Raw genomic sequence first — 23,205 nt, forward strand, 5'->3', positions numbered from 1 at the left:
TATGAAGGCTTTTAGGGTGGCCTCTAATTGCCCTGAAACCCATGGTTCACACCATATTGGAACTCCATCAAATATGGTCCGGTAATTATGGAAATGGGTATTAAGTGTCTTTGATGTGTCACGCGTCTGCGGTCCAGAAAGCTGCCTGGAGCGTGGCAGTGGCTGGGTAGTGGAGGTAGTGGAGGTCACCGATGAGGTATTTTTCTGGCACCGGTAGGGTGGGTCATCTGGGTGTGATCCCTGGGGTGCCAGATATTGAGGGAAGCAGGCCACGGATCTCTGTTTCCAGGTCTTGTTGAGCTCGGAGTCCATGGTCACGAAGTTCTGTTTTCCATGGTTCTGTAGGGCTTCACTCATGCGTGAGGCTTGGTCTGAGTGTCCAGTAAGTGGCCTGGACCATGGCGGTGGCTAGATAGTGGAGGTAGTGGAGGTCGGCCAGTGAGGTATTTATCTGGTGCCGTTAGGGTGGGTAGTCTGGGTGTGATCCCTGGGGTGCCTGACTGCCTAGCTACTGGAAAATGGGGAATCTGGGTGGGAGAGGCCCAGTCTTGATCCAGGCAGCCTTGGAGATCTCGGCCCTGGGTCCCGCACACCTGGGTTCCTCTGCTGGTTCCTTCATGCGTGAGGCTCATCCGAATGTGTGGAGAGTGGCCTTGAGCATGTCTGTGGTTGGGTTCCAGAGATCTTCAACTGCCTGGGCTCTGCTTGGGACAGGAAGGGGAACTCAACCCACCCCCTCCAAGGGGTCTCAGTGAAGACAGCCGAGTGTGGGGGCAAGAGATTTTTCATTGCTCTCTTCCGGAAGCTTGGTTTTATAGTCCCTGGGTGTTGGCCATTGATGGGATTACACGGCACCAGGGGCAGTTTCTGGGTGTGACTGCCTAGCTACTGGAAAATGGGTAATCTGGGTCGAAGAGTCCCAGTCCCGATCCAGGCAGCCTTGGAGATCTCCACCCCAGGTCTCACACATCTGGCTTCCTCTGATGGTTCCTTCATATGTGAGGTTCGTCCAAATGTGTGGAGAGTGGCCTTGAGCACTTGAGCATGTGGAATATAAAGGAACATAATGATGGAATAATGAATACCCAAATACATGAGAACAAAGAACATGAAACTGGTATTCAGTAGGAAATAAGCCACTTGAGGAGACTGGGGGACAGGACAGGGAGAGGGGAACATGTATGATGGAGGGAAGCATCTGAAAGGTGGTAAAGTGTTAGGTATGAAACCCTATTAACAACAGTACTATAAATCACACTGCAAAATGTATTTTTCAAAGCTAAAAGTGCCTCTTGTAAAAGCTCAGTGGGAAGCAAATGAGGGTTGAAGGGAGTGGGAGAGAGTTGGTGGAGGGAAGTGGACACTGGTGAAGGGACTGGTGTTGAAACACTGTATGCCTGAAACACAAACATGAATAACTTTAGAATTTTGGGCTAAGGGGGGAAAAAAGCTGCAATAAGACCAGGTTAGCGGAGTGGACTTCTGAACCCCAACATGATGATATGACAGATCAGACTTATTGGCTAAGACAAACTCTAGAGAGTCAGTGGACAGCACACAATGATCTCACGCATCGCTGTAATTGCCTTATCCACCAACTCACCAGGGAATGGCAAAGACTGAGCTTGTGCCCCAAAGCACTGAGTAAAAGGAACAGAAGCTCAAAAGGCAACAGACAAGCATCTAAAAAACCCTGGTCTCATTGCAGTACTGCGTGTATCAAGAATTAGGAGTGGAAATGAGAAATAGATGGAATAAGGAAGGAATAAGGAAGAGTTGGACTAAAAATAATGTCAGAACATCAGTAGTTCTTTGGCACTTTAGTGAAGATGGAGTCACTTTGTACATCAACCATAAACCTAAAAAATTATTCTGAAGATGTGGTCTGAACTGTAATAATAATTTTTAAATTTTATTTCAAAAAGTAAAGTAAAAGGAAGAGACCCAGATGATATTAAATAACTTGTTTAAGAAGGTCATTCTTTACCCCTTACACCCCTACAGGTGAGGCTCATAAAGAATAGGAGGGTTATCACCAAGCAAAGGAGACCCTTTTCTCTGTGCATTTTGAATTATACCCCGTAACTCTGCTTCATTCATTTATGGCTTTTTAAAAATCAGTGTCACTTCACATGCTGTATAGGTGCTAAATGCACATTGTTTTGAAGACCACAAAAAACATGCACAAGATAAACCACATTCTTAGCCATCAAATTAGTCTCAATAGATATTAAGAAACTTGGTCCTTCATATTTAGGGACTAACTTATATAATTGAATAGTTATAGTTAACTAACATAATTGTATGACAGTCCTTGCTCTTCAGTTATGGGAAAGGGGACAATGGACCTTCTAGGAAGCAAGGGAGTGTTCAACCATATCCAAATTACTGCAAAGGTCAGGCAAGATGAAGACTGAAAAGTGACATCTGGCTTAGTCACAGGAATCTCTAAGAGTGGTGAGGCAGTCCCCAAAGCAAAGGTAGGGGAATAGGTATGATAGCTCTCAGTATCTGTTTTTAGTAGAAAACAGCAAGAGCATTATTTGCATGGTGTAAGGACACTCTCTAGGCAAAAGGAGGTCAAAACATGGTAGAAACCTCAGTGCATGTATCAAAGGCAAAGAATAAAACAGTAAAAAAATGATGTGTTGAGCTCTTGAGGAAGAGAGAACTAATACAGCTGAACTTTATTTTAGAAGTCAGAATATAGAGAAGTGTAGAATTAAGAGTTATGGAAAAGAATCCAGTCAGTTTTTCACTAAGATTTGCCTTGAAGGGGAAGGAAAGAACTGTGGTAATAGCTTGAAGAACTCTGAAGGTAAGGGGCATAAGTTTTGAAGCTGGAACAAATTTGGATATTGTGATTTATAGCCCTTAAGTTGCACAAAGGGCTTCATATTTAAGTTAAAATTAGAACAAAGCATTGAGTAGAAACATTAGAATTTCCTTTAATTCTTGTATCTAACTCTTCTGTGTGAGGCTATTGAATGAATCCTAATTTAAGATTCTTTTGAAATTAAGATATTATTTTCCTGAATGCAGTCATTGATAATCATGCCTTTTAGCACAGCGGGTAGGATGTTTGCCTTGCACGTGGCCGACCTGGGTTCATTCCTAGCATCCCATATGGTTCCCTGAGCACCACCAGGGGTAATTCCTGAGTGCAGAGCCAGGAGTGACCCCTGTGCATCGCCGGTGTGACCCAAAAAGAAGAAAAAGATCACCAAAGTTTGTAATCTCATTTAAAAATAAATTTTACCCTGCTTTTGTTGACCACTCACTGCCTGTATTAATTTTTTGTTGGTTTTCTTCCACATAACTCTTTTTCTAAAGCTCATAAAAAGGCTATCAGCACTTTTTATGCTTCACTCTCTTATTTTTTTAGGTGTTCACAAAAGTAAATGTGTTCAGAATTGCAGGGCATTTACATTTTTAAGCATGGTTTTCATTTGTTCAGATCTTGAAAAATTATTCATTTGAGCATACATTTGTCGTGCTTTGTTTCATCCAAAGGGTAAATTTTTTGGAAAGGTTTAGTAACATATATTTAGTCATTTTGATGGTGGGGAGGTGGGAGGGAAAATAAGTCAGTTTTTTTCTCTATTTTAAAAAATTGTAGTAAATCACAAAAATCATAAAACTTACCATTGTCATTGCTTTACGTCTACAGTACATACATTGATGTACAAAAGATTTTTAGAATGTTTAAAAATTTATTTATTTATTTATTTTGGCTTTTGCGGGGGGTCACAGCCAGCGATGCTCAGAGGTTAGCTCTGCACTTAAGAACTACTACTGGCAGTGTGGGGGCCCATATAGGATGCTGGGGTTGAATCTGTGTTGACCGAGCAAGGAAAATGCCCTACTGGGTGCACTATCGCTCCAGCCCTCTTTGTAGAACTTGTTTGTCTGCAAAACTAAGGTTCTGTGCTTATTAAATGAAGGCCTTTGCCCAGCCTCCGGCGCCACCATTCTGCTTTCTTCTTCCGACAATGACTAAGGTAGACAGATCTTGTAAGTAGAGTCCCACAGTGTTTGTCTTTATATGACAGTCTGGCTTTATACACAGTGTCCTCAGGATTAGACATGTAGCATAAGATACTATTTTCCAATTTTATTTTTAAGACTGAATGATATTCCAGGTATCCATTCATCTTTCCAGGACATTTAAGCTGTATCTACCTTTCAGCTCTTGTAAATAATGTATCAACAACAGCATGCAAATATCACTGTATCACTGTCATCCCATTGCTCATCTATTTGCTCGAGCGGGCACCAGTAACGTCTCCCTTGTGAGACATGTTGTTACTGTTTTTGGCACATTGAATACGCCATGGGTAGCTTGCCAGGCTCTATCATGTGGGAGAGATACTCTCGCCAGCTTGCCAGGCTCTCCGAGAATTGGAGAGGAATGGAACTCGGGTCGACCGCGTGCAAGACTAACGCCCTACTGGTGAGGCTGCCAGGTCATATAATATTTCTTTTTCACTTTTGCTTTTGGACTCATACCCAAAGGTTCTCAGGGACTGCTCCCAGCTCAATGTTTGGGGGGCCACAGGAGACTGTTCAGGAATCAAACCTGGGCCTCCCACATGCGAAGCTAGAGCTCAACTGGTTGATCTATCTGGACTTTAGGTTTCCACTTATAATTTATAAAGGAGGTTTCATATTGTGTTTTTTTCTTTTGGGGTCACACCCAGCAATGCACAGGGGTTACTCCTGGCTCTGCACTCAGGAATTACTCCTGGCAGTGCTCAGGGGACCATATGGGATGCTGGCAAGGTCAGCTGCGTGCAAGGCAAATGCCCTACCCGATGTGCTACTTCAGCCCCTTCATATTGTGTTTTTTTTAATAGCAGAATAAAGTGGTTCTAATCTTTTGTATATTCATCCATACTTGTTATTTTTTTATTATTGTTATTTGGATCACCATCTGAAACAGTTGAGGTGATGCCTTACTATGACTGACTTTTTTCTGATAAGTGATGCTAACATTCTTACATATCTATATATCTTCTTCGGAGAAATATCTATTCAAAGTCTTTATTCCATTTTTTATTAAGTTGCTTATGTTTTTTGGCTTCCTATTGAGCTATAGAAATAACATCTGATATCCCTTATCAGATATTTGATTTATAGCATTATATCCCATTCCATAAGATGTTTTTATAACTCTATTGATTCTTTCCCTGGCTCTGCAGAAATGTTTTATTTTTATATTGTATTCACGTATTTTTGCTTTTTCTGCCTGTACATTTGCTATCATACCCAAGAAACTACTGCCAAATCCAATGTCATAAAGTTTTTCCCAAATGATTTCTTCTGGGAGATTTACAGTCACAGATATTACATTAAGGTCTTTATTTTGTTATGGCATGTGATCCTTTTAATGAGTTGTTGAATACAGTGTTCTTGTATTTTGTTGAGAATTTCTGCATGTGTATTCATCAGGGAATTTGGCCTGTATTTTCTTTGCTGGCAGTGTTACTGCTTCACTTTGATAGAAGAATAATTCTGGCCTCATAAAAAATGAGTTTGGAAGTGGTTCCTCCTTTTCTATATTTTGAGAGAGTTTGAAAGGATTAGTGTTAATTCTTTAAATGTTTGGTAGAATTAGCCAGTGAAATCCTCTGGTTTTATTTATTAGGAGGTGTTTTTTTGTTTGTTTGGGTTTTTTCTGACTATTGAGTCAGTCTTCTGACCAGTTGTAGATTTGTTCTTTAAAATTTGATTTAGGGAGCATGTATGCTTAGAAAAATGTTTTCACTTCTCATTGATCTAATGTGTTGGTATCAGTTGTTCAGAAAAATGTTGTGATTATTTTCCCCCCTTTGGCATTTGTCATAATATATCCACTTTTATTTTTAATTTTTGTCATTTGAATCTTTTTACTTTTTTAGCTATGGGTTTGTCATTTTTTTCATATTTAATTTTTTATTCTATCAAAGAACCATGATTTATAAAGTGATTGATGTTGCATTTTAGATATATGATATTGTGGGAGCACAGTGGTAGGGCATTTGCCTTGCATGCGGCCCACCCGGGTTCGATTCCTCCTCCCCTCTCTGAGAGCCCAGCAAGCTACTGAGAGTATCTTGCCCACACGGCAGAGCTTGGCAAGCTGCCAGGCATATTCGATATGCCAAAGACAGTGACAACAGGTCACAGTGGAGACGTTACTGGTGCCCGCTCGAGCAAATCGGTGAGCAATGGGATGACAGTGAAAATGACAATGACAGTGAGAGAACCAAGCCCACCCCAGCGTGGCCTTCCCTCCAGCTCTGTTCTCAGGCTCCCTCTCAAGCCCCCAGCCTAGCACCTTCACAGGCACAATTTAAAGTTTTGATGTTATAACTTTTTCATATTTTTAAACTAATAAACCCCGCCTTCTGACATCCCCTTTCACCTTTTCCTCCAACCCCCACCTCTTCCCAAGGCTTAGTTCCATTGTTAGTGTGACATTATTCAGTACTGGTCCTATTTCTTCAGACTTTTATCATTTCACATAAAGTTTTGGGCTCTTTCCATTTTGCCATGAATGGAAAAAAATTCTTTTGTACCAAATAGTATTCTATTGCATAAGTATTCTGCATCCAATAGCTTATCTATGGGCACTCAGATTGATTGCATTACTTGAGTGCAGGGGATAAAACCCAAGTCGCATGTGCTTCCATATTTTTCAAGAGTGTCTCAGTAACGTCTCCATTCGTCCTAGCCCTGAGATTTTAGCAGCCTCTCTTTACTTGTCCTTTCCAATGGTGCCACACTGGGGGCTCTTTCAGTGTCAGGGCAATGAGACCCATCATTGTTACTGGTTTTGGCATATAAATACACCACGTGGAGTTTGGGAGGCTCTCCCATGTGGGCAGGAAACTCTGTGGCTTGTCAGGCTCTTCCAGAAGGAGAACTAGGCTATAAGATGTCACTTCCGGGAGCTTGGTTTTATAGTCTCTGGATATTGGCCATTGGTGGGATTACATGGCGCCAGGGCCAGTCCCTGGGTGTGACCACCCAGATACTGGAAGATGGGGAATCAGGGCAGAAGAGGCCCAGTCCCGATCTGAGCAGGCTTGGAGGTCTCAGACCCAGGGCTTCCATATTTTAGCTATTGTACATAGTGCTACAATAAACACTGGGTCAGAGACAACTTTTGTATTAGTGCTTTTATATTTTGGGGCAAGACATCCAAAGGAGGGGTTGCTGGACCATATGGCAAGTAGCTTTATCTTGAGTTTCTTCAAGAAACTCCTTTTTCCCCCCTAAAAACAGTTGTACCAATTTTCATTCCCATTAATAGTGCACATATCTTTCTCTCCACATCCTCTCCACCAATTCTTCTTCCTTTTGGTGTAAGCCACTTCAGCATATAAGAATTGGGATTTCTTTGTGATTTTGTATTTTTATATACCTGATAATCCGTGATGATGAGAATCTTTGCCATCTTTGGTGATGAGATGATAACCAGTGGGCCATCTCTATATCTCAGCAAGTGTCTATTGAAATTTTATACGTATTTTATATTGATTAGCATTATGTTTAGCAACAAACATAATTTTTTATGTTATTAGTATTATGCTTAGCAACAAACATAATGAGCTCTTTGTGCCTCTTGGATATTAACCTCTTATCAGGTGATGATATGCAGATGCCTTCGTCGACTTAGTGGGCATATCTTCATACTTTCAGTTGAAAAACAAAAGTTTTTAACTTATCTATTTACTTATTTTAAGTTATGTACGTATTTATTTACATATTTGGGATTGTTTGGACCACAACCAGAAGTGCTTAAGGGTTACTCCTGACTCTGTGCTCAGAGTTCATTCCTGGCAGTGTTGGGGAGCTATACGCAGTGCCAAGGTTTGAGCTGGGGTTGCCCACGTGCAAAGCAAGTGCATTGACTTCTGTATTATCTCTCTGGCCCCAAAGCTTTTAAATTTTGTGTAAACCCTATTATTTTTTTCACATTTCTTTGCTGTTGGAATTGAGTCACCAAAGAAAGACATCTTTAATAATATATAAAATGTTTCACCCAAGTCTTCATCTATGTGCTTTATAGTTTTGAGTCTCATATTGATGTCTTTAAGCCATTCTAAATTTATCTTTGTATATGGGTTTGAGATTAGTTCAGTTTCATTCTTAGCCATGTAATTGTTCAGTTTTACAAACATCAGTTGTTAACTGTCGTTAGTTTAAAACAAAACTGTAGCACTGTCGTCCCATTGTTCATCGATTTGCTCAAGAGGGCACCAGTAACGTCTCCATTGTGAGACTTGTTACTGTTTTTGGTATATCGAATACGCCAAAGGTATCTTGCCAGGCTCTGCTGCGCAGGCGGGATACTCTTAGTAGCTTGCTGGGCTTTATGAGAGGGCTGGAGGAATCGAACCTGGGTTGTCCACATGCAAGGCAAATGCCCTACCCGATGTGCTATTGCTTTAGTCCTTTAAGACAAAACAAAAGCAAAAAACTGTTTATATCTCATGCATGACCTCTTCACAGTTTCATTTCCATGACTATTTCCATTTTCTTTGTTTATTTTGACTCTAAGCTTCATTGTTTTTTGTCTTCTGCATAACTTTATTTTTACTTATTTCTCTTTTACTGGTTCCTTTAAGCATATACTTGTACGAGGACAGAGCTATAGGACAGTGGGGAGGGCATTCGTCTTGCATGGAACTGACCAGAGTTCGATCCCCAGCACCCCTTATGGTCCCCCAGCACTGCCAAGAGTGATTCCTGAGATCACAGTCAGAAGTTACTCCTGAGCATTGCTGAGTGTGCTCCCAAAACAAAACAAAAAAAAGGTGTAAATGTAGGTTGTTAATTTTCTATCTTTCATGTTTTTAAAATACAGGCACTTACCACTATAAAATTCTCTTTTACTGCTTTTTCTGTATCCCGTGTTTTGATATGTTGTGGGTTTTTTCAAGATATTGTCTAATTTTTCCTTCATATTTTTGTTGATCTATGACCTATTAGTTATTTTAGTATATTTGTTTTTAATTTCCATGTATTCATGAATTTTCCAGTTTTTCTTTGGTTTTGATTTCTAGTTTAGTCAGTTGTTGACAGAAAAGTAATTTAGTATGATTTTAATCTTCCTAATTTTGTGGCTTAGAATGTGATATTTTCTGGAGAATATTTCATGCACTCCTGAGGATACATTTGGGAATGTTTAATACACTTGAGAATGTGTATTCAGCTGCTGTTGGGTAAAGTATTTGTATGTATTTAGTTCAAGTGAAGTAGTCCAAAGTTGTTCAAGTTTTCTGTTTCAGTATTGATCTGTCTGGTTTAAAGTGGGACATTGAATTTTCATACTATTATATATTTTTACTCTCTTCAACTCTGTTATTGTTAATTTACATATTTGGTTGCTGTCTATTATGTGCATATATATTTATAATTGATATTATGAAGATAAATCGACTTTTCTTGGAGTGGGGCACATCTGGCAGTACTCAGGGTTTACTCCTGGCTCTGTGCACAACAATTATTTCTGGTAGGACTCAGATACCATTCAGGCTGCTGGAGATTGAACTGGGTCAGCCACAACCAAAGCAAGTATCCTTACTGCTGTCTCTCCAGCCTCCATAAATACACACATATCAATCATATCAGATAAGGACTAGCTCCCTGTATTTGTCTTTATCACTCTAACTTACTTCACTTAGCATGACATGCTCTATCTATCTATGGTATAGCAAGAGGCAGGACTTCATCTTTTTTTTTATATTTGCATTGTATTCCATTTTATTTACAGATCAAAACCTTTATATTCATTCATCTGTCTTTGGGCACTTGGATTATTTCTAGATATTGACTGTTGTAAATACCATTGCAGTGAGCAGATAGCACAGTGGGTAGGGCGTTTGCCTTGCATGTGGCCGATCTGGGTTCGATACCTCCGCCCCTCTCTGAGAGCCCAGCAAGATACTGAGAGTATCTGGCCCGCATAGCAGAGCCTGGCAAACTACCGGTGGCCAAAAACATTAACAACAAGTCTCACAATGGAGATAATACTTGTGCCCACTCAAGCAAATCGATGAGCAATGGGGTGACAGTGGCAGTGACGTTTCTTTGTAGCTTCTATGCAGAAGAGCATAAGACATCTTCACGTATAAACAATCTGCTTTAGCAAAGTAGTAGCAACTTAATGTCACTTGCGTGCCAACACTCCTCTCTTTAGCTTTTTCCTCACATTTCTAAGTTTCAAAACGCATATCCTTTTGTTGCCTATTAGCACAATTTTGAAGTTATTTTTGGTGTTTTTAATTTTATAATCATATTGAAAGTTATGTGTGCATTAGCATTTCCTCTTGGCCACCTTACTGATTTCACTTCCAACTTTCATTGTTACTAAATTGAAGTTGATAATCTTAGTATCTGGACACAAAGAAAATATCTATTGCTGCCTGGGCTTAGGAATAGCAAAAGGAACAGGCCCACTTGCTTTGCATTCACAGGACCCCAGTGTAAGCCCAAGTACTGGATGATTGACCAGCTCCACTGATTGTAATGTTGGAGGCCCCCGACTACCAGTGGGTGTGGCCCTGGAGGCCTCCTCAGCTACGAACTGTTGGGGGTCCCCAGAACCCCAGGAGCCAGCAGCGTTGCATCTCCAGGTTCTAGCATTGAACTCACCCTCCTAGTTGACTGAATACCTCCAGAATTGACCCCCAAATCCTCAGTCACTGCTTAGCAGCATCCCCGTTAGCCCCAGCAAAAGCAGAAAAAGCTTAGAACAAAAATTAAACTCAAGGATTATTTACTCATGGAAAACTCTCAATAAGATGTTTTCATAATTACTTTATCTAAATATTCCCCTAGTTGCTGATTGGTGTAGTAATATAGTATTAAAGTTTTATTTTATTTTATTTGTTTATTTATTTTGCTTTTGGGGTCACACCTGATGATGCACAGGGGTCACTCCTGGCTCTGTACTCAGGAATTACTCCTGGCAGTGCTCAGGGGACTATAGGGGATGCTGGGAATTGAATCCGGGTTGGCCGCATGCAAGGCAAAGGCCCTACCTGCTGTGCTATCGCTCCAGCCCCCAGTATTGAAGTTTTAATCTGCTTTAAAACTAATAGTTTATTGCTTTAATAAGTGGTATTAACTTTTAATTGTAATTTTATCTCAAAAATAAGAACATTAAATATATTCTATTTTTTGATGTAATGTTAGACTTAAAATATCATTATGGAAGCCTAAAAATATGTAAGGTACATTCTTCTTGTTTTTTTTTTTTAATTTCTGGAAATTGAGAATACAATGTTGGCTTTCACATTTTCCCTTTTTTTTTGTCTTTTTGTTGTGTTTTTTGCTTTTTGGGTCACACCCAGCGATGCACAGGGTTACTCCTGGCTCTGCACTCAGGAATTACTCCTGGTGGTGCTCGGGGGACCATATGGGATGCTGGGGATCGAGCCCGGGTTGGCTGCGTGCAAGGCAAACAGCCTACCCACTGTGCTATGGCTGCAGCCCTCAGCCATTTTTTTTATCTTAACAAAAAAAAATGCTGTATTTGTAAGTTTTATCTGAATGTCCAGAGACAGAATTTATTTTAACATAAACAGTAAGCCTAGAGGTAAGAGGATACAGGGTACTTATGCTATTTCAACTTTTTTTAAGCAGTCTAAATTTTAGTTTTGTCAGAGGAAGAACATATATATTTAGTAATTTATAGCTTTCTGCTGACTTTGCCCTTAGTTTGAAGTACTCTCATTGGATGAAATTCTTTATCTACTATATTTCATTTGATATTAAGAACACTTTACTTGCAATAAAAATAGGATTGTTTCTTTTAGAGGAGAGGCCGTATAGAATTTTTATTTACAAATTCGTACTCATCTTTATTCTTTTACAAGCAATCTACATGTTTTTTTTTTGTAATTAGGCATATAATAAGCATCCCAACCCATGAAGAAAAAACCGCCAGCAAGATTATACATCTTGCCTGCATAACTGTTTTTCTTCTTACTGGAACTCTTAAGAATATATGACAAGTCAGTTGAAATAAAATTTCCTGTGTTTAAAAAATAAGTTGTATCAGGAAGCACATATTGTGAGTGAACGATGAAGGAAAAAAAATATGTGCTACCTTAAAGGCAAATGACTACAAAAATATGAGACCTTTTCATAGTAACATGTCTTCTGAAATGCAATAAAATAAGCACCCAACTATAATAGTTTGATAGAGTTCTTAATTTGTGTATCATCTTGATTCAATTATGATTGATTAAAATCCTTTATATTTTCACTAAAAGACTTCAGAACTGAATTAAAAGGAACAGCCTTTGTGAAATCTCAATAAATAATTTTAAACTTTTGTCACAGTGCATGTTAAACATGTTTTTAAAGAGAGAAATTATATTATTTTTATGTTACATTGTTCTTCACAATGACTTGTGGTTTTTGCCTTTTCCACCGAATTTTTTGTTCTACGGGCAGTATCACAGATTGGTTTAGTACAGTATTTATAGTCATCTTTGCATGCTGAAAAGTTTCCTGTGGGAAATATTATTCATTCCAGGACTTTTTTCTTCCTTCTCTCTTTTTTTTATTGAAACCCTTTTAAAGTATCCAGAAATGAATAAACCAATTTGATTTGGTTAGGGATCATTTTCACTATATCTCTTGCAACATGGGTTTTGAGCTTGTTCCTGGGGGATGGCAAGTAAAATTCCATGAAAAGACCCAGTTGAGATCTTGAATAGATTGATTTTTAACTGCTGCATATTTACCCGACGATCTGATCTAGCATGGAGGGTTTTTTTTTTCTTTTTTGTGAGGGGCTGAGGGGTGGCAGGGTTGTTGGTCCACATCCAACAGCACTCAGGACATACTGCCAGTTCTGTGCTCAGGAGTCCATATGTGGTGGGCTTGGGGGACCCCATATGGTCCTGAGGAACAAACACGGGCTAACTGTGAGCAAGGTAAACCTCTTACCTGCTGTACTATCTCTGGGGTTGCAGTTTGTAACCGAGTCAGTGTTCCTGTAGCAGAGGTGAATGGAAGCTGAGTGTCTGAGGCTATCGGGAAGGCTCTGTTCTCGGTCCTTTTGCTTTTTGCATCCATCCATGCACACAGCCTTAAGAAATGGGATTGTAAATTTGTGAGCTCTGTGGCACTCGTGTCCGAAACCCTGCCACACTTGTTTCCTTTAAATGTGTCTACATTCACGTTTCCTCTTGTGCCTCCCTGATGCTGTCTGAACTTGGCTCCCAGTGCTGTAGAGTCCGTGGAGAGTGAACCACTTTCCCCTCTCTCCCCATTCGATATAACATGGGCATCTGCCATCAGGGCAGGGTGGCAGGAAGTAGAGAGGGAGGGGTGATTGCCAGAGTCGGGATCTAAAGTAGTCATCATAAGTTACAGGCCTAAGATAAGTGGGCAGGGTGAATAGAGACCAGGAATCCAGAGAACAAAGATGAAGTAAAAAAGAGGGCTTGAAAAGATACCCAGCACCACCAGGCAACAGGGAGATTTGAATTGAAATGTCCACCGGATACTACTGCACATTCATGAGCTGGTTCCAAAAAAAAAGACTGGCAAAGCTGAAGAATTCAGAGCATCTGGGATTCTCAGAGGTGGCAAGTGGGAAAAAAGCATGGTGCACCCTCTTAGTGGAAAATAGCTGATAGTTTCTTAAGGCTTTTAACACGTACTGTACTTTGTTGTTTATGCATGAAGAAAGAAAATGTGGATATACACCATTTACACAAAAACTTTTGCATGGGATCAAGAGAGATAGTATAGGGGGGTGGAGCACCCACCTTGCTTGTGGCAAACCTGGGTTTGATCCCTGGCATCTCATCTAGTCTCCTGAGCACCAGCAGGAGAAATTCTTGAGTGGAGAATCAGGAGTAATCCCTGAGCATCGACATGTATGGCTGGCCCCCCAAAAACAAAACAAAACAAATAAAACTCTTCATAGATATTCATAAGATAATTGCTTCAAACTAAATGCAATATAGATTTCCTCAATGTTGCAAATTTTCACTCAGGGATCACTCCTGGCAGAGCTCTGGGAACCATATGGGATGCCAAGATTGTTTCCCAGTCAGCTGCCTGAAAGGCAAATGCCTTACCCACTTGCACTGGCTCGCGGGCCCGATAGAAGCATAGTGAAATAAATTAGATAAGTAAACACAAATAAGTTGTGTCTCTTCAGTAGAACACTACTCTGCAGTAAAAATAGAAAGATGAAATTTTGAGACCAGCATGTGTGTGATTCTCAGACAATGTTGCTGGGCAGATACAGTATAGATGGAATGTTATAGTGCAACTGATGTTTTGTCACAGAAAGCAGATCTTTGAAAGTCCGGGGCCAGAGTGCGAGAAACCCCCAAAAGGGTGTCAGGAAACTTTACAGAGACTCAGAAATATTGTGTTCTGATCATGATGGTGGTTACACAAGTATATATAGTTACTAAGTAGATTTTAAGTACATTTAAGTACATTTTAAGTATATTTATGTTATGTAAATTTTACCTTAATAATTTTTTAATTACAAACATTTTTAAAACAGAGTCAGTTATAGGAGGAAGATAAATATACAGCTAGGAGAAGCAAAGCAGAGAAACAGCAAATGACATTAGCTGTAACAAAGATCACAAAGTGTTCACTTAGGGACCCACCTGGATTCTTGAGTGCCCTTCCAGTGAGAAGCCAACTTCCATTGTACCAAGGGTCTTCGTAACTATACCAATTCATGCTAATTCTTCTTTCTTACTAGTAATTGGTTCACTCCCCATAACATGAGATGATTTCTTCTCTATTTTTTTAATACATGACTCAATTTTTTGTTTTCTTGCAAATTAGCTGCGGAGTATATCTAATATTCCTTACCAGCCCTTGAATGAATTGCTGTTGTGCAGTTAAGGCTTCCGTGTTTCTCTAATCTGGCTATTTTTTATCTTCAGCTATGCTGGAGACTGGTGGAGAGATTTATTTTATTTATACTCCCATGATCTCTTTTTCCATAGTCCATCCCTGTGTTCAGGGAATAATTTCAAAGCATGTTTTTAATCTATCCACTCCTTTCCAAAGCCGGTCCCAAAGGGCTACATGAATAGCTCTGTCTGGACACCTGCAGTGTTATCTTAATTGGTCTCTCTGCTTCACTCTTATCTTTCGTTGTCCTCCATGAAGAGGTCCGGTTGATAATTTTAAAGTAAATCAGATTCATGCACTCAATTTCCTATGCTTTCCAGAACTTCCATTGCCCTTTGAACAAATTCTGAACTCCTGGGTCCCCAGGACGCCCTTCACCTTTTCTCTTTCTTCCAGTGCATCGTGCTCTGACAGACCCAGCTCAGGACTTTTGCGGCTGCTTAATCTTCCCAGGGCCCTTTGTTTCCAACACTTGCTAGGGTGTCTCATATCCAAGGGTAATACCATTCCTCCAAAGGGCTGCTCACCTCCCCCACCCCACCCTCAAAATGTTTTTTATTACATAACTTGTTCATTTGGTTTTAGTTTGTTTGTTTGGGAGACTCCCCAGTCGGTACTTGGGCTGCCTGCGTGCCCACTGGCTATTCTCAGATAACCAGGCAGGTGGTTCAGTTTAAAGTTTATGAGGTAGTGATGCTTCTTTTGTCCTAGGCTGCAGTTGCTGAGGATACCTCGGCTGGTCCTGTGATGCTGAGGGAGTCTAGAAATACACCTGGCAGTGCTGGAGCCTCGCCAGAGCATCACTGGGTCAGCTCGGGACCATAGGGTGTGATATTTGAACCTCTGTGGCCCCAAACCAATGTGCTATCTGCTAACCATCTTGTTTGTTTTCTTTCTAGTTATTTTAGCACTGTTAGCACTGTTGTCCCATTGTTCATTGATTTGCTAGAGCGGGCACCAGTAACATCTCCATTGTGATACTTCTTGTTACTGGGTTTGGCATATTGAATACACCGCAGGGAGCTTGCCAGGAGGCTCTGCTGCTCGGGCAGGATACTCTTGGTAGCTTACCAGGCTCTCCGAGAGGGATGGAGGAATTGAATCTGGGTCGGTGCGTGCAAGACAAATGCCCTACCCACCTGTACTATCGATCCTAGTTATTTTGCACATCTAAAATCTACCTCAGTTATTTGTATAATTGTTCAGGGTACATCTACTTCCACCCATTAATAACCACACGAAGACAGAGATATTTTCTGTTCGTCTCTAACCCCCCTTGAGATTTTGCTATTGCGCTGCCTCTCTTGTGGTATGAATCATTTTATGCTATTCGTAACAAGCAATACAAAAGAGATTATGGGGGAGATTATCCGCCATAGAGGCAGGGGGAGGGGTGGGCTGGGTGGGGGAAACTGGGGACCTTGGTGGTGGAAGATGTGCACTGGTGGAGGGTTGGGTGATCAATCATTATATGACTGAATTCAGGCAGAAAAGCTTCGTAGCTGTATCTCACAGTGATTAAAAAAGTAATTAAATATTTAAATTAAATTAACATTCTGAATTTAAAAAAAAGTAATGTGGAGTTCATGCCTAATTTAATCAGCTTAGTCAATGGCTAAAGTGATAAATATATGTTTATTCTTGTTTCCCTAAAAATTTGTTTCCCTAAAGTTTTCTTTTTTAATTCTTTACTCTTGCAGGTACTTCTGTTGTGACTGTACATGCTTTTGCTCCTGACTCAGATCTGGATGACATTAAATACTCCATTTTTAGTGGAAATGAAGATGATGTGTTTTCTCTGTGCTCCAACTCAGGTAATCTCTCTCTAAACTGTAATAGCTTTATTTCCTAATCCATTCAGTGTGCTCATAAATATTGAGAATATTCAAAATTTAAAAGTTATAAGTTTTTCAAGGTCATTAAAAGGGTAAACAATAAAAAAAAGTATGATAGCTGATGAGGAATTTTGGGAAATCAAAAACTTGTGATTTGGTCACATTCTTGCTACAAATTCCATTCTTCACATAACTAAGCAAAGTTACCTGTCCCACCCTTCTAATGTTCGAAGAGAAATTGGGTCTCTACTTATAATTTACCCATCAATTTCGTAGAATTGGAGATATTGTAGAGAGATAATCAATACCGAATTGGAGTTGAAAATAAGTACACATGTCTAGCTTTAGGGAATTTTCATCAGAGATTCTTCTAATTCGCCACTGAATGTCAACAATGCAACAAAAACAAGGACAGCTGAAAAGGTTTCTATGTGGTGGTAAAGAAATCACTTCCAAATCCAGCATGTATTAAATTTAGCTTTAATAAGACCATTATTATGTTCTAAATGAATACCAATTGATTATTTGAAACATACTTTTTTGACTAACAACTATGTAGTAGATACATATCTACTGCTTCATTGTCAAACCTCAAAAAGAATGTTTTTAATAATTTCTCTATTACCATACAACTGCCTTATTTAATCTGTACTATGTGCACATGGGAAGAATTGAGAAGAAGTAATTTCTTAAGCAAATGCCTTCTCATCCAGTGTTATGTTAGGATTATTGGTTCCTACAAGATTTGGCAGCAAGCTATCTGAGGTAACCTGCTAGAAGTCTCCCAGTCTCCACCCCACCATTTAGTTAAAGGGCAAAACAGGAACCACATTGGCAGGAGAGCCATTTATAAGCATGATCTTAAGTTTCTCACAGTCCAGATTTCTGAGGATTCTAGGAAGGGAGCCATCATTAGAATTCTTAGGAAGGAGAAAAATGTAAGTTTCATTTTTATCTCAGGTTACCCAACTTCCTTCTTCTCTCTCCCTTCCATCATGACTCGTGCTTATTTGTTTTGAATCTCATTAAAGTACAGACAAACTCCACCTATGTCTATTCTAGACATGTCCTCTGCTTTAAAAAAATTATTTTTCAATTAAGTAATTATTTATGTTTGTTGAAAAGTACTTCAAAATTGTTTTGTGAACAGAGTTATAAAATGGTAACTTGAGACATAAAATTGTGGAATATGCCATAACGAAGAAGAATGTCTTTAATTGCCACCCATGGCTAGAAATTAGATACTATAAGAACTTCAGCAAGCCACAATAGCCATTCTATTTTTTAATTCATTTATTTTTTAATTGAATCAGTAAAATATATAGTCATAAAGTTACTCATGACTGGATTTCTGTCATGTAAAGTTCCAATACCCATCTCTTCATCAATATACATTTCTCACCACCAATGTCCCCAGTTTAACTCCTGCTCCCACTCCCCAGCCATAACAGGCACTTTTCCTCTCTCTCCCTCTCCCTCTCTCTCTCTCTCTCCCCCTCACTCTCTCCCTCTTCCTCTTCCTCTCTGTCTCTCTCTCACTCTTGTTCTCTCTTCTCGTTCTCTCCCCCCCTCTCTCCCTCCCTCTTCCTTTTGGGCATTATGGCATTATGGTTTGCAATACTGATACTGAAAGGTTATCAGGTATATTTCTTTACCTATTTTCAACACTTAGTTGCTGTCCAAATAGTCGATCATTTCAACTATTATTATCATACTCGTCCCTTCTCTATCGTGCCCTTCACTCCACACATGCTTGTAACTTGTGGCTAGCCCATAGCCATTCTTTCATACATCTTTCTCCTGTATCTCAGACATAATCAATTATCACAATTCTGAATTTGGTATTGAAACCTGCAGATTTTAAATATGATTTTTCACTGTATTTGACTCTCTAAACATTGTTTTTACTAGAGTTAGAGATCATAATAGAATCACGCTGAATATACTTTTCTCTGACCTGATTCTTTTGCTCAACTTGTCTGCTCTAATTTGCAGCATAAATCATATCTGTCCACCTTAAAGGATAGCAAAAATATTACCTGTACCAGCCACCAAGATAATGAATAACAAAGTATCCATTATGTCCAATCATTTGTGACCTTTTCTGGAAGTGTCCTTTTCCTCCATTGCTTCGCACTGATCAATGCCCCAACCTCAGCTGGGATAATTATTCCCTCAAAATTTCAAGAAAATGCATTTCCCACAATGAAACTTAAATTTCCTTATTCTTAATGATATTATATAGGTACATCCTAGGCATTTTATTAGGATTTCAGTTTTTATTTGAAGGTGGAATTATTCATGTTAGCCTGTGTAGTTGAGGTGTCCTTCCATATTCATCATTTTAATAGTATTCTCTTTTAAGACTCTCACAACTCACCTCTTCTCTGCTGTTGATGGATGGAGTACTGCTGGGAATGGTTCCATTTCATTCCTCGTTCTCTAGGTCCTAGAGTATAGACTAGGTATAGGCATTAGAGGACACATATATTCAGCTTCATAACCTACTTTCCACTCCACCAGCACTACAGTTATTGCTGCTGCTGCTGCTTATATTCTACTTTGTTTTGTCGACCTCATGGGCACAATATCGTATCTCATTGTAGTTATGACTGTTATTTCCCTATTACTAATGAATTTGGGATTGGTTTGATCATGCAGCAGTAGGGTGTAAATCTTGTACATGAATGACCAGGATTTTATGTCCAGCATTCCTTATGATTCCCAATCCCCACCAGGAGTGATGCCTGAGTGCCGAGCCAGGAGTAAGCCCTGAGCATAGCTGTGTGTGGCTCCAAAACATAAAACAAAAACAAAACAAACCCCCAAACCTAGTGATTTTATTCATCTTGTCATTATTTAGGACTGGAGCGATAGCACAGCGGGTAGGGCGTTTGCCTTGCACACAGCCAACCTGGGTTTGATTCGTCCATCCCTCTCAGAGAGCCCGGCAAACTACTGAGAGTATCCTGCCCGTATGACAGAGCCTGGCAAGCTCCCCATTGCGTATTCGATATGCCAAAAACAGTAACCACAAGTCTCACAATGAGATGTTACTGGTACCCGCTCGAGCAAATTGATGAACAACGGGACAACAGTGCTACAGTCATTATTTATTGACCATTCCTATGGCCATTGTATTTTGGCTTCTCCTGTGTAAGATGTCTATTTATTTCTTCACTTCCTTATTCAGTTGGGTTGTGTGTGTTTTACTTTCTGAAGTATAAAGATTTTAGCATACTCTTCATTAGCCTATACTTGTTTTGCTACAAAGGTTCTCAAGGTTTGCTATTTGTCCTTCTGAATTGATTTTATATTACTGAGCTAGAATGAATGTTTTCTACATGATGTTTTGCTCCCTTTCTAACTTGTCTAAGATAGTCTTCCCGGAGTCAGAGAGGTGGTACAGCCAGCAGAGCACTTGCTTTGCAGACTCAAGTTTGATTCCACAGGAACATATATAGTTCCCCAGTGTCTCCAGGAGTGACCTCTATGCTGATAGGGCACAGAAAGAGGAGTAAGCCCTGAGCACCACGAGGTAGCCCCCAAACAAACAAGCAACAGAAATTCAGTTGCCCCTTTGTCACTTATCCTGTTTCCATGACTTTTCATGGGCTTTTTTCTCTTTCTTATCATTTCTTTGTCTATCCACAGACATCAGTATTTATTTATTTTTTAACTTGGGCCATGCCCAGCTATACTCAGGGATTACTCCTGGATTCTAGCTCAGTGATCAGTGATCACTCCTGTTGGGCTCTGGGGACCATATGGGGTCCCAGGGGTCAAACCCAGGTCAGCTGCTGCAAACCATGTGCCTTGCCCACTTTACTGTATCTCCAGCCCCGCAACACCACATTCTTAACTGCATAGACTTTATTACAAAATTTTATGTAATAGTCCTTTCACCAGCATTTACCCCGGTCTCTCCAGATATATTATAGAGATTTTGTGCTAATTCACACACACAACGTACAAAAACATTGAAATCTTTTTACCAAAGGAAAAGAGATTTATTCAAAAAAATGTAGCTGAAACACAGATATCTGCTTTTTTCTGAGCTTATAACAAACTCTACAAGGCATGCACATTTGATGTCAGGTGAAACCTCACCCAGTTAATAAAGAAACTACTTTCATTATTGGGTTTTTTTCCCACACCCAGCTGTGCTCAGGGATTACTCCTGGTTCTGTACTCCTGGACATGTTCAGGGGTCCATATTTTGAAGCCAGAGATCAAACCTGGGTCACCCACATGTGTGGCAAGTGTCTTAACCCACAGTGCTATCTCTCTGACCCCAGAACATATTTTTAAATTTTATTATTCCATCTAGATTTAATTATCAGACCAAAATATGAGTCTCCTTTCAAATGTCACAAAATCCTGTAGAGTTGTGATTGAAGATAAAAAAAATAATAATAATTTACTAAAATTCCTTTGATTTTTTTATTATATAAGAATTTTTAAAAAATGATATCTACCCTCTCAAGGTGTAAGTACACGGTACAGCATTGTTAACTACAAGCACATTGCCATACAGCAGAGCCTCATATTATTTTACGGAAATTTCCAACTCACTTAACAGTAACCCCTGTTCTACGCGCCCTCCCAAGTTCTTTAATAACCACCATTTTCCTCCTTATTTCTGATGGCTTGACACTTCCCTTAAGTGCATTCCTGCAATATTCATTCTTTTGTAATTGGCTCATTTCACCTTACCTAATGACCTCATGGTTCATTCATGTTCTCATGCAGGGAAGGTTTTCTTCTTTGTTAAGTATAAACAATAGGCCATTATATGCATTCACCTCATTTTCTTCATCCATTCGTCCACTAATAGAAATTGAAGTGGTTAGAATTTTCTATTGGAATTTTATCAATCAGAAAGAGCCACTTTTGGAAAATCGACATCTTTTCAGTATTGTCTTCTGATCTAGGAATAACAGAAACTCACATCATCTTTTCCTTTTATATATTTCAATAAACTTAAAAATTGTATAGAAGACTTGTGTGTCTTACTAATCTCACCTAAATAATTTATACTTTTCATTGTTAAAGTAAATGAAATGATGTTCTGACAGTGTTAGAGTGTAAACTTGCAATTGATTTTTATATCGTGATTAGTGCTAGCAAATGTGAAAACTTGGAATGATTTTATTTTTTCTGCCCATTCTACATATGTAGTTATCACTAAAAGTTATCACTACTTCTCCGTATCAGTTGAAAATTATTTGCCAATTTTTTTCAGTGTATAGATTATGTACCTTTATAACAACAAATATAATTAAAGTCTAATATTAATCAAAATCATGCTCTTGAATGATAAAAATTATCCAGTTCTTTTTCTCCAAATATCCATTTTTCAATGTATGCACTTCGTTAGCCACAATTTTAGTTTTCAGATTAAGCTCTATGAACATTTTTAAGTTGAGTCATCTACTTTTTTGCACTTGTCTTTGCTAATCTGTTAAAATTGTCTTTGATACTCTCATGTACTGTATTCTAATTCAGTTTTCTCTGTGCATGAAGTTCAACCTTTAGTGAGGGGATAGTAGACACACTGATGTTTAGGTTATCTGAAATATTGTTATTGAATCCTTGATTTTAATAGATATGTTTACTGAGTTTAGACTTCTACATGCAGTTTTCTTTAATTGTTTTTAAGATTTTTATCCTACTGTTTTCTCCTTCCAAATCATGTATTAAGAAGGTATTGTTAGCAAAAGTAGAGAGTGTGGGGGAAATTATCTGCCATGGAGGCAGGGGGAGGGATGGAAAGAATGGGTGGTATGCTGGGGATGTTGGTGGTGGAGAATGTGCACTGGTGGAGGATGGGTGTTCGATCACTGTATGACTGAAACTCCAACATGAAAGTTTTGTAACTGTACATCACAGTGATTCAATAATAATAATTTAAAAAATAGGGGCATTGTTGGGCCCGAGAGATAGTTCAACAGGCTGGAACACATGCTTTGCATGGAAGATGCCCCGGCCTGATCAGCATCGATGCCTTATTTCTGGAGTGCCAAGCAATAATGGCCCGAAAACTGCTGTGTGGGGCTCCCAGATAGCAACTATATCAGAAGAAGGCATTTATTGACATAAATACCTTTTATTTTATATTTTTTGAAACTTCAGTTAGTCAAGTATGGACTGTGTGGGACTCCCCGGCATTTCTCTTTTTCTCCTCTTTATTTAAACACTGTGATGTACAAAGTTGTTCGTGATGTATCTGTTACAGGCATCCAATATTCCAGCACCAACCCCACCACCAGTGTGGTCCTCCGTCCACCATCGTTCCCATTTTCCCAACCGCCTCCAAGCCTGCCCCTTTATTTTATTTATTTTTTGCTTTTTGGGTCACACCTGGCAATGCACAGGGCTTACTCCTGGCTCATGTACTCAGGAATTCTCCTGGTGTTGCTCGGGGGGCCATATGGGATACTGGGAATGGAACCCGGGTCGGCTGTGTGCA

At 39.5% G+C, this 23,205-nt stretch overlaps 1 protein-coding gene across 1 annotated transcript in view; it reads left to right on the forward strand.

The window, feature by feature from the left end:
• DCHS2 (dachsous cadherin-related 2) overlaps positions 1–23,205 on the forward strand; it is a 275,427-nt gene that overhangs the window by 219,153 nt on the left and 33,069 nt on the right. Inside the window, exon 14 of the mRNA XM_055144802.1 lies at positions 16,599–16,712. Within this exon, the coding sequence (XP_055000777.1) occupies positions 16,599–16,712 (114 nt within the window). The remainder of the gene's footprint in view (positions 1–16,598; positions 16,713–23,205) is intronic.

This window comes from Sorex araneus, chromosome 7 (genome assembly GCF_027595985.1).
Source record: "Sorex araneus isolate mSorAra2 chromosome 7, mSorAra2.pri, whole genome shotgun sequence".
Lineage (NCBI taxonomy): Eukaryota > Metazoa > Chordata > Mammalia > Eulipotyphla > Soricidae > Sorex > Sorex araneus.